Source organism: Nothobranchius furzeri, chromosome 8 (assembly GCF_043380555.1).
Source record: "Nothobranchius furzeri strain GRZ-AD chromosome 8, NfurGRZ-RIMD1, whole genome shotgun sequence".
Taxonomy (NCBI): Eukaryota; Metazoa; Chordata; class Actinopteri; order Cyprinodontiformes; family Nothobranchiidae; genus Nothobranchius; species Nothobranchius furzeri.
In genome coordinates, this window is record NC_091748.1 from 72,199,362 (window position 1) to 72,211,800 (window position 12,439).

General features: G+C 43.6%; 1 protein-coding gene across 2 annotated transcripts in view; it reads left to right on the forward strand.

Moving 5' to 3' along the window:
* Positions 1-12,439, forward strand: part of stxbp3 (syntaxin binding protein 3) — a 44,329-nt gene that overhangs the window by 27,131 nt on the left and 4,759 nt on the right. For both annotated transcript variants that reach the window (XM_054752072.2, XM_054752073.2), the window contains exons 2-13: positions 3,381-3,430; positions 3,561-3,642; positions 3,742-3,818; positions 3,897-3,969; positions 8,942-9,042; positions 9,596-9,741; positions 9,926-10,019; positions 10,264-10,388; positions 10,492-10,590; positions 10,677-10,734; positions 10,834-10,899; positions 12,176-12,256. In XM_054752072.2, coding sequence (XP_054608047.1) covers positions 3,381-3,430; positions 3,561-3,642; positions 3,742-3,818; positions 3,897-3,969; positions 8,942-9,042; positions 9,596-9,741; positions 9,926-10,019; positions 10,264-10,388; positions 10,492-10,590; positions 10,677-10,734; positions 10,834-10,899; positions 12,176-12,256 — 1,052 coding nt within the window. The remainder of the gene's footprint in view (positions 1-3,380; positions 3,431-3,560; positions 3,643-3,741; positions 3,819-3,896; positions 3,970-8,941; positions 9,043-9,595; positions 9,742-9,925; positions 10,020-10,263; positions 10,389-10,491; positions 10,591-10,676; positions 10,735-10,833; positions 10,900-12,175; positions 12,257-12,439) is intronic.

Here is a 12,439-nt window from a genome sequence, read left to right on the forward strand (position 1 = left end):
TTAGTCAACATGACCCTAAGGTCATGCACTGTCTTCATGATGCTGTAATGACCATTCAGATCTGATAGCTTTCCAGAAAGGGAGGGGCTTTGATGCCATGGCGAATTCTGGCGTAACGCCGTAATCTTAATATTCAATTTAATGGTGAGCTCAGAGGGGATGCTGAGTCAGGGTGAGGTGCAGACTAGGAGGCCATTCGCGGTTTCTGGTGTCGGGGTGGTTGACGTTTCTGTTCTGTCAGACGTGCACTGGTGCGACGGCAGACCGGAGCGGCGCGGAGCTGCGAGGGCCGAACGACGCTGCTTGCAGCTTTAATTATTTTTTGTTATTCCGTGCCCCCTTTGAACAGCTTTTTGGGGACCTTAACATACCCCAAAACTCACAATATTTTGCACACTTGTCAGGCCTGGTGAAAAATTTGATATTTTAAAGGTCCCAAAAAAATCGCAAAGAAAATGGCTGAACAGCGCCCCCTACAAAGTGAAAAAAACCCCTCTCCATAAAGCTTAGTTTATCGTACAGTTATGAAATTTGGTACACTTGTAGTACTCAACAGTCCGCACAGAAAAGTCTCTTGCAACCATGGTCAATATCAAACAGGAAGTCGGCCATTTTGGGTTGAAATGGCGATTTTTTGCCGTTTTTGCCGTTTTTAGGGTCCGTTTCTGATTGGATTGCTCGATCATTTTTCGCACGATCGTCTCAAAAATTGTGTAAAATTGCTCAGAAGGGATGGGCGAACAAAATGAGATAAGGATTCTGAGTTTTCGTATATGTTGAAGGGGCGGAGCCAGGCCTCGAAGTTTGACTACTCGCCAAAAATATTTAAATTGCTATAACTTCATAACTGAATGGAATAGAGTTACCAAACTTTCTGTGGTCATTCGTCATCCACCCACAAAGTAAATTGAAAGGTCGGATGATGACATCACACAAGCCCCGCCCCCTCAGGACCAAAAAGATCAAGTTTTACTGTGAAAGGTCCCAAATTGCCCCATTTCACTTAATCACCACAAATTTGTAGCTGGTAACTCAAGACAAGTGGGGGTTGCTTGGCGTCACTTTATGGGAGTTTTCGGCAGAGGGCGGGGCTGTGGTGGCGCGGCGAATTCAGGCGTACCGCCTTGGCCTTACGTTTGCCTCCCATTTCGTCATTTCCAAAGATATCGTCACGAAACTTCTTGTGAGTGATCCTAGTCCGGCCCCCCAAAAGATCTGATGTGAACATCTGGTGGGCGTGGCCTATTTTCTGAAATAGCGCCCCCTAGGACCATTAAAACTATTAGCCCCAAGCCATGCTTTGACTGAGGATTACGAAATTTGGTACACTAATGTGGTGTCTCAGGACCTACAAAAAAGTCTCTTGGAGTCAAGTTCAAAGTCGCACAGGAAGTCGGCCATTTTGGATCAAGTACGCGATTTAGTGGTTTTCGCACACGTTGTTTGGAGAGTGATGCTCCGTCGCCCTTTTCACCAATCTCCTTCAAACTTCTGCTATATACCCTTAAGACATAGGGGAAAAAATTCAACCGTCGGATTTTTCAAAAGTTGAAAGGTGTGGGCGTGGCTAAGCCTCAAACTTTGACCTGTCGCCACGCTACTCTTTTTTTCACAGCTCCCTACTGGACTCCTTTTACCCAATCACCAGGATTCTGTGGCAAACAGCAGTAGACAAGTTGAGGTTACTTGGTCTCCAGTACTGGCAGGTTTTGAAAAAAGGCGGGGCTTTGGGACCATGGCGAAAATCGCCATCACGCCATGGAAATACGTTTGTCTCTCATTTCTTCAGTTATCGTGATATTGCTACGAAACTTCTGGTGAGTGATCCTAGTCTGAGCTCCAAGAGAAATAGACAGCTGAATTTTGTGGGCGTGGCCTATGTTTTGAAATAGCGCCCCCTAGGACCATTTAAACTATTAGCCCCAAGCCATGCTTTGACTGAGGATTACGAAATTTGGTACACTAATGTGGTGTCTCAGGACCTACAAAAAAGTCTCTTGGAGTCAAGTTCAAAGTCGCACAGGAAGTCGGCCATTTTGGATCAAGTACGCGATTTAGTGGTTTTCGCACACGTTGTTTGGAGAGTGATGCTCCGTCGCCCTTTTCACCAATCTCCTTCAAACTTCTGCTATATACCCTTAAGACATAGGGGAAAAAATTTAACCGTCGGATTTTTCAAAAGTTGAAAGGTGTGGGCGTGGCTAAGCCTCAAACTTTGACCTGTCGCCACGCTACTCTTTTTTTCACAGCTCCCTACTGGACTCCTTTTACCCAATCACCAGGATTCTGTGGCAAACAGCAGTAGACAAGTTGAGGTTACTTGGTCTCCAGTACTGGCAGGTTTTGAAAAAAGGCGGGGCTTTGGGACCATGGCGAAAATCGCCATCACGCCATGGAAATACGTTTGTCTCATTTCTTCAGTTATCGTGATATTGCTACGAAACTTCTGGTGAGTGATCCTAGTCTGAGCTCCAAGAGAAATAGACAGCTGAAGTTTGTGGGCGTGGCCTATATTCTTAAATAGCGCCCCCTAGAGCCATTAAAACTTTCAGCCCCAAGCCATGCTTTGACTGAGGATTACGAAATTTGGTACACTAATGTGGGGTCTCAGGACCTACAAAAAAGTCTCTTGGAGCCAAGCGTAAAGTCGCACAGGAAGTCGGCCATTTTGGTGCAAGTACGTGATTTAGTGGTTTTCGCACACATTGTTTGGAGAGTGATGCTCCGTCGCCCTTTTCACCAATCACCTTCAAACTTCTGCAATACACTCTTAAGACATAGGGGAAAAAATTCAACCGTCGGATTTTTCAAAAGTTGAAAGGTGTGGGCGTGGCTAAGCCTCAAACGTTGACCTTTCGCCATTACTTTACTTGACTTAATAACTCCCATGTGCATGATCAGATCTTTTTCGAACTTTGTCTGTGTGATCATTGACCATATCTGTAAACAATGACAATGTGGACAGCTGACATCACCTAAGCCCCGCCCCCTGACTACAGGAATTTATTTTTTATGCTGAAATGCCCATATTTGTCCCCTCTAATTTAGTCAACATGACCCTAAGGTCATGCACTGTCTTCATGATGCTGTAATGACCATTCAGATCTGATAGCTTTCCAGAAAGGGAGGGGCTTTGATGCCATGGCGAATTCTGGCGTAACGCCGTAATCTTAATATTCAATTTAATGGTGAGCTCAGAGGGGATGCTGAGTCAGGGTGAGGTGCAGACTAGGAGGCCATTCGCGGTTTCTGGTGTCGGGGTGGTTGACGTTTCTGTTCTGTCAGACGTGCACTGGTGCGACGGCAGACCGGAGCGGCGCGGAGCTGCGAGGGCCGAACGACGCTGCTTGCAGCTTTAATTCTAATTTGTGCCTCCTCAGGAATTAAAGAGACGATCATCACAGACTGCAACAAATCTGGAGTATGGAAGGTAAGACACGCCTTCAAGATTGTAATTCCACGCCGAGTCATCTTTCACATTCAATTTCTCTCATTTGTGACTCAAAGTGGACAAGTGCAAAACATGCAATTTGCTTTCCATTTACAATTTGTCTTTACAGATTTTACTGTTGGACCCCTTCACCACCAAGCTGCTCTCAACATGCTGCAAAATGTCCGATCTGATGGCAGAAAAAATCACAAGTAGGTTTCAAATGTATTGAGTTTTTTGTCTTGTATGCTTTGTCTTCATGTGGATTCTTGTGCAACATTTTGTGTAGCAGTAAAGTTTTCTCTGTTCAGTTGTGGAGGACCTGTACAAAATCAGAGAGCCTGTTCCAGAAATGAAGGCCATTTATTTCATGACACCAACCTCCAAGGTTTGCCATCACAACTCTGAATTACTCAGAATGTGACGTATATTTCATTTCTAATAAACTCTTATTTTTACATGTCAGAGTGTTGATGCCTTCATATCTGACTTCAAGACTAAAGCCAAATACAAAGCAGCTTATGTGTATTTTACAGACTGTAAGTAACTTATAATTCTTTCCATGAATTATTAGAAAATAACAGACATGAAGAACTTTTAGGAACAGGGATATTCCACATCTAAGTTAAATTTAGTCTGTTGCTGTATTCCTCTGAGTTAGATAAATGGCCTGTATTTGATATAGCGTCTTCTAGAGTCCTGGAACCCCCCAAGGCGCTTTACAACACAATCAGTCATTCACCCATTCACACACTGGTGGTGATGAGCTACAATGTAGCCACAGCTGCCCTGGGGCGCACTGACAGAGGCGAGGCTGCCGAGCACTGGCGCCACCGGTCCCTCCGACCACCACCAGCAGGCAACGTGGGTTAAGTGTCTTGCCCAAGGACACAACAGATAAGTAGGGGGAAACCATTTTGTTACCTACCCAGTCATTCTTCTAATCTGGCAGTACTCTGTTAGCTTTAGCTTAGCACAAACAATGTAAGTGAATGGTAACAGCTAGCAGTTCACGTCAAAAAATCATTAAAATTACTCCGTAATGATCCTCATTTTTTTTAGGTAACCTTAATAATCATATCGACTACAAATGACAATCAAAAGTCACATGAAGGAATCACAGGAGCCAATTAGGACTACGTCACAACTAGCGACGGGTACCGAATTCTGTACTTTTTAAGGTACCGACCGAATTCCACAGTACCGACTGAGCACCGATTCACGTCATTTGAAACGGTGCCTCGTTTCGGTACCCGTCCTTCATAACGAGAACTTGCCTAGACAGCTGCGCATGCGCACGAGAGTTATGTTGTCGGTCGCTGCGAGCGAGGTGTAAACAGAGCAGCATGGTAGAAAGAACGCACGCTAAAGCTTGGGTCCACTTCACTAAATGTGATGGGTAACTGGGTGATGATGAAACCAGCGACGACGACCTAAGTGAGACATCCTCATCTTAATCTGCTCCGGTAGGTAAATAAAATGTTTAAGATAACGTTAGCTTGATATGTTAGCTTCCGTTTTGCTAATGGTGCGTTCGCTTTCTCCTCGGAACTCCGAATTTCCAACTAGAAGAACATGAACGCGCTCTAAAGTTTGGCTTCACTTTACTAAATGCGACGGGTGATTGGGTGAAGATGAAACCAGCGACAACGATCTAAGTGTGAGGCATCATCGATTGAATCTGCTCCAGCAGCTAAATAAACTGTTTAAGATAACGTTAGCTTGATATGTTAGCTTCCATTGCCACCATTGTTATCAGCTAATGGTGCGTTCGCTTTCTCCTCGGAAATTCTAACTTCCCAGTAGGAAAAATCAAGAAAAAGGACGGCAAAAGGAATGAAGATACACAGTAAATTTAGTTCACAGTAAAGATGTTTGCTTCAGTTTAATTATCAGCTTATAAAACTACAAGGACGATGTTAAAATACAAACAGTTGAATGTTATTTATCGTGATATTTATCAAATATGGTTGTATACTGAGAAAAATATATATCTAATTATAAAAGAGATTTAAAATATTACACACTCAAAGTATCGAAAATTGGTACCGGTATCGATTCGTTGGTACCGGGAATTAGTACCGGGATCGATTCAAATGTCAAAGGTACCCATCCCTAGTCACAACGAAGCACCGCTGTACACTGCCACTGCAAAACGTAAGGAAATGAGACAGGAGCTTCAACATAGGAGGTTGTGGACCAACTACTTAGTCTCCGTGCTGAAAATCCGCTTTGATGAGCTTGTGGCACCGACATACGGGTACTTTGGGGCTAGTTGCGACATCTGGGGAAGACGGCTGGCAGCTTATTGCCACCAGAACATTGCGTTGTTGTCTCTATTAATAACCAGCTCCAACCAGTAGGCTGCTATTAGCTCTGGCTCGCTCCTCTGCAGTGCCGATGGGTCATCCTGCATCTTTCCTTGTCACCTTTTGATTGCACAAAATACAAATTGCCTCATCAGTATGTAGTGACTCTTGTTAATTGGTTACTTCGAACCCAAAATACTCACAAACTGCAGAAGTTGTGTCTTTTTGCCGTTTTTCTCCCCGTCACTCTCTTGGTGCGGTCATGTGATGGTGTCGCGTACATAAACTTTAATTCAATTCAATTCAAAAATACTTTATTAATCCCAGAGGGAACTTGATTGCTGTAGTAGCTCAGAATAATAATAATAATCAAGTCATCAAAGAGTTGTTGTATATTACAATGGCTGTTGGCAGGAAGGATCTCCAGTAGCGGTCAGTGTTGCAGTGAAACTGAAGAAGCCTCTGACTGAAGACACTCTTCCGTTGTCGGACAGTCTTGTGAAGAGAATGCTCAGGGTTGTCCATAATCTTCTTGATTCTCTGGAGAATCCTTCTTTGCATTATCTCCTCCAGTGGTTCCACAGTCGTCCCCAGAACAGAACCAGCCTTCTTTATTAGGCTGTTGAGCCTTTTCAGGTCCCTGCTTCTGATGCTACTACTCCAACAGACGATGGTGCCAAGAGTTCAACATCTGGGCTGCAGAGACGGCATTTCACTGAAACATGACCTGGATGGCACCATCTTGTTGACAAGCACTGCCACTCCACCTCCTTTTCTTTTCCCGCTCCTCTTCAGATCTCTGTCTGCTCGTACAATCAGGAATCCTGGCAGAGAGACGCTGGAATCGGGGATATGTTCCTGCAGCCACGTCTCAGTGAAACACATAATACTACACTGCCGAAACTCTGGCTGAGTCCTTGAAAGAGCTTGGAGTTCCTCCATCTTGTTGGGCAGTGATCTCACATTGCCCATTATGATCGATGGAAGAGATGGTTTGAATTTCCTCTTTCTCTGTCTCCGTTTTGCTCCCGCTCTGCACCCACGCTTCTTGCGTTCTAGCTCATTTGGGATTTGTGGCTTCAGTTGAGGTATAATTTCAGCCTTTCCAATGTTAATCAGCTGCTCCCGATTGTAAACCAGCTTGTTGCCATGGTTACGCATCATAACAAATGCTCAAAAAGTAAAAAAAATAGCAGTAAAAATCCTTCAAGCTTCACAACACCAGAAACAGAAAGTAAAATGTAAAAAAAAAAACTGTTTTTCTTGAGAAACTAGAAGAAAAAATGTCCAAAAAAAAAAAAGGCAAAACTTACAAATAGTCAAGAGAGTTACTCCAACATGCAGCCACCCAGAGCAGCGCCATTCCGGAAATGTTTATGGAACGTCTCCAAAGACAAAACATTTAAAACTATTTAGGTAAAACTGAAAAATCTACCACACATCTGTTTTATACATTAAATTACTTTAATTTATGTGCTCATAAATGCGCTGTGAGCGGTTCTGGTACTTTTTGAGTCACAGCCGCTCTTAGCACCGCTAACAGTGCAATACCCTCACGAGGGACGAGAACACGGGATAAATCCGTCCGAGCTCACGATTGCTGATTGGAAGCTGGTCACGTGGCGTTATTCGCTCCCCGTAACCCCCTGTATACTACACAACGCTCAGCGCAAAACTCTCCGATCTCGTAGATTCTCGCACGAGTGGAAAATCAGCTGAAAATAGTGAAAAAGTCGTACAGTGAGTACGCCCAACTTCAGTGCACTGCTTTTTTTTCCTTACTGGGACGGTATTCAAACAGATACCGTTGCTATTTTTAAACACTGACGGTATAAGGTATTTCTGTAATACTGCCCGAGCCTACTTACTATGCTGTTCCTTCATTAAACTGCATTAGGTATATATTTGAATTAGGGCTGCTCAATTAATCGAATTTTAATCACTATTACGATCGGAGTTTTGAACGATTATACAAACAAAACGAGCCGATTATTTGCTCCTCCCACTTGTGCTGCCCTGAGTTGCAAATGAAGCGCTCCTCCCACAGTGTTGCCAGCTTGGCGACTTTGACGCTATTTCCAACAGCTCTTCAGACCCCCTTCTTGACTTTTTAAATCTTAAAAGTACCTAGCGAACACCTCAGAAACGTCTCTGTTAACCCTTAGCTACTTTCTGGATAACTGTCGTTGACATTTCCTGCAGGTTAGCTAAACACTCTGCCTGCGCTCCGGACCGTTCTTCAGGACATTAGGAAAGGGAATGATGTAGTGATGTGTCAGTCGCTAAAGAAACGGCTCTCGGAGCCGGCTCCCTGTTGGATTAACCAGAGTGAGTGACACACACACCAAACCTGCGGACTCCTGAGCCGCTAAAAACGGCTAAATGTGCGCGTGCAGCGCGCTAAACACACGTGCAGCTTGCCACTGATTGCTGTGAGACCAGGTTGGGGGGTGGGGGGTGCAGCTGTGGTTGGGACAATTATTACATTAACTGATGGACTTGTAAATAAATAGTTTATAAATAAGGTAGAATAAGTTCCTCACGCTGATAAATAATAACTAATCTCTCTGAGGACACGGTGCTAGTGCACTCTCCTACAGCACCTTGACATGACTCAATAAATGTTATGCAACATTTTGTGAACATCAATTTATTTGTTATAAATGCCACTGTATAATTCTTGCTGTCAGTATTTGCAAGATATTGGTATTTGGGTCTGTACTGGTTAGACTTAAATGAGTTAAACCAAGGTCTATAGCCCTTGGGTCATAAACTATGAGATATAGGTATATTAAGTCTTTTTATACTGGGAATCAGGAGTTATTTTAGTGATCATCTTGTTTCTTATTTATTTTTGCCCTGTTTGTGCCCTGAGCAATTTTATGACGGAATAAAAACAAATAAAATCAACATAAATTGAAAAATCGTCCTAAATAATCGAGATCTCAATTTCAGTCATAATAATCGTGATTATTATTTTTGCCATAATCGAGCAGCCCTAATTTGAATGATTTAAATGCTAGCTGTTACCATTCATTTGCATTGTTTATGCTAAGCTAAAGCTAACAGAATTAGGACTGGTTACAAAACGCTTTTTACCCCTTTCATCTCACTCTGGGGAATAAATGAACAGACAAGTTTCACTTAGGTGTGGAATATCCTTTTAAGTAAACGGATAAAATGTTATTTTTTTGTCCGACAGACTGCTCTGATGACCTGTTCAACAAGATGAAGCTTTACTGTGCAAAGCACATTCGTGTTTGCAAGGAACTAAACATCTCTTTCATGCCACAAGAGGCGCAGGTAACCCCCTGCAGCTTCAGACTCTCTGTTAGGTAGTTTTGTAATATTGTTGCACTCATGGACGTAATTTTCACTTTAGAAGTGCAGGGGGCATCTTTACAGTATGTTCTAATGGGAAACGGGCTTCAACGCGAACGGTTGTTTTCTGCTTGGTCCTAGAGCTCAACCAGTGTCAATTTATTATAGCGTAATATTGTTTTTGGATGGTAAAAAGTGCAGGGGTAAAAACTTGACTTTGGAAAAAGTGGGGGGGACATGTCCCCCCCCCCTTTCCCCCCAAACTTACGTCCATGGTTGCACTTCATCTTTTTAACTTCAACTATGTGATTACTTGAGGTAAAATTCTATTGGTTTCATAGTTTTTTTTTTTTTTAGCAAGTTGCTTCTCAGAAAAATCTATTTGAAATGTTGTATTTTAAAGGGCGTAACAGCTGGTTTTAGAACTGCTTCCTATAGGTTACAAATGTCTGTTATGTTGATTTTTCATCTTTTTGATGCTGCGGATTTCATCTGGAACAGATTACATCGTTAATGCAAACTGTGTGCTTTAAAGGTGTTCACGTGTGATAATCCAGAGGCTTTCTATAGCATCTACAGTCCTCACAGTTCAGACAAAAGGAAGACACTAGAGACACTTGCGGAGCAGCTCGTGACTCTCTGCGCAACACTGGATGAGTACCCGGGGGTCAGATACAAGAGGTGAGATGTAGTTTGAGTTTAGGTTACACCACACCTCAGCCTCTAGCAGAAGGAAACTGCACATGAGGAAAACCCTGTAATGTGCTGCGTGACTTAGAAGGTTTAAGTTAGTGTTGAACCAGAAAACGAGCGTTTGAAATAACTTATTTTAACGTTTGCACTACATTGAATGTTTCTTAACTAGAGACGGCAACATGGAGAACGCCAAAACTCTGGCTGAGATGGTTGACACCAGGTTGGCCCGACACTACGAGCTGGACGACAGCGGTAAGAAGAAGGTGAGACTCCGGCTGAACAAAGAAAGCTGACACAATAAGCCAAATCTTAGCCTTGGGAGGTCAATATTATTTACAGTTATACATTTACACAGGGTATCGGGTCAGAGGGGGGAAAACTTTCCTCAGCCTGAGGGAGATATTTCATCCGAAATGAGAAAATTCACACGTTGTCGGTTAGGCTCAGCATGCATTTATGTTTTTTTTTATAGCATCTGTGTTTTTATGTCTTTGTTGTTGTTGACAGGAAAAGACTCAAGCCCAGCTGCTGATAGTGGAGAGAGGTTTTGACCCAGTCAGCCCCATCCTCCATGAACTCACCTACCAGGCCATGGCCTATGACCTCACTCCTATCAAGAACGACATCTACACGTATGTTTTTTTTCTATTGCGTTCAGATTTATGCACAGTCCCCTAGCTGCTGCATCTCTCCTGCAGACGGGTACAGCTCACTTTCGGGATTTCTCTAACCCAGGTACAAGTCCAAAGATGGCTCAGAGAAGCAGGCCCAGCTGAATGATGATGACATGCTGTGGGTGAAGCTCAGGCACAAACACATTGCTGAGGTCTCAGAGTGAGTGCACCGTTCAGGTTGTGGCAGGATTGTCTGTCTTCCACCCCACTCGTACTTTTTTTTTTTACTTTGCTTTCATTAAACAGACAGCTCCCCAAGATGGTGAAGGAAATAGCAGCCAGTAAGAAGCAGCCAGATGGGAAGGTACAGAGCTGGAGTTTGTCATCCTGCTCTCTTCAAATGTTCGATTATTTATTTATTTATTTATTTTACCAGAGATAAAAACACGTTTTTCTTCCTCAGATCTCAATTAGCAATTTGTCTCAGTTGATGAAGAAGATGCCTTCCTTTCGTAAACAGCTGAATGAGGTATGAACTTTCTCTTTCGTGTATAACTTTGTCTGGCAAGCCATCCTGGATATGTGAATATATAGGATGGCCACGACTAATGAATGGATGCCAGTCGTGGGGCGGGATCTACTTAGACGAATAACAGCGAGGCAGTCGGCCATACACTGTGGAGAAGATGCAAATACATCCTTGTTCTAAATAAACTTAAGTACCTCTATATGCTTTTGACTCAAAGAAACGCCCAAGTCTAAATAGTCCAACGTTGATGCCAAAGTCGTCTCAAACGGGCTGTTGCCATCTTAGTTTCACCCGGTCGCAGTAACGTTCCTCCCATCAAACCGATAGACCGCTGTGCTCACCAAGCTACAATACTGGTCTGGGCTGCTGAGGCTCCATGGCAGCGTGGCGAGACCGACATGCAGAGCAAAACCATTTAACTTATGCTACGAACCGTCTAGACTCCTTGGCTAGTGGTGACTTGGATAGCACTTAGGTTTTCTCCCTAGAGCTGTGCCCTGGTACTGGTATCGGTAAAACTGATACCAGGAACTGATGTCGGTGCAGTTGCCTGAAAGTGGCTTCACTGTAACTTGTCATTTCTGTTCACCTGATATTTTAGTTTTGTGATCATTTCTATTCCATCCATCCATTTTCATCCGCTTATCCGGAGTCGGGTCACGGGGGCAGTAGCCTAAGGTGAGAGGCCCAGACTTCCCTCTCCCCAGCCACTTGGGCCAGCTCCTCCGGGGGAATCCCAAGGTGTTCCCTGGCCAGTTGAGAGACATAGTCCCTCCAACGTGTCCTGGGTCTACCTTTAGGTCTCCTCCTGGTTGGACGTGCCCGGAAAACCTCACCAGGGAGGCGTTCAGGAGGTATCCTGACCAGATGCCCGAGCCACCTCAACTGGCTCCTCCCCATCATTTCTATTCTATTTCTATTCTATTTCTTTTCCTGTTGAAAGCAGAGAAGAAAATAAAATCCGTATTCCAACTCATTGCATTTTTTTGTGTGATAGAAGTATCGGTAATCGGTATCGGCGAGGACTCGGACCCAAGTATCGGTTTGGAAAGAAGTGGTGTCGTTGCATCCCCAGTGGTTACTGTGAGGTGGCTGATTCTCCAGCCTGCAGTCATGCAGAGCTGACTTTATGCTAAACGTTGCAGCAACATCGACACACACACACATACATGTCACTTCTTAGACAAATGTTTTTAACGTGAAGCAAAAAATGTTTAAAGAATAATGCTGAAACGTGTTTATCCTGTTTTCATTGTTCTCTTTGTCCTGATACTAGAAAACTGTCCATCTGCAGTTGGCTGAAGACTGCATGAAGGCATTCTCGGACAACGTGGAAAAAATCTGCAAAGCTGAACAGGTGTGTGTGGGATTTCTTTCTTCTGTGACTGTTTATTTGGCATTAGCAACGTTTTCCCGGTAAACCTCTAACAATATGCCAGGTTTTGCCCACGGTGATATATTTTATCATTTACCTTTTTGATTCCACTCCCAAGCTTACATGCATCTATTTTTGATAACACACAATGAACTTTCTGAACCA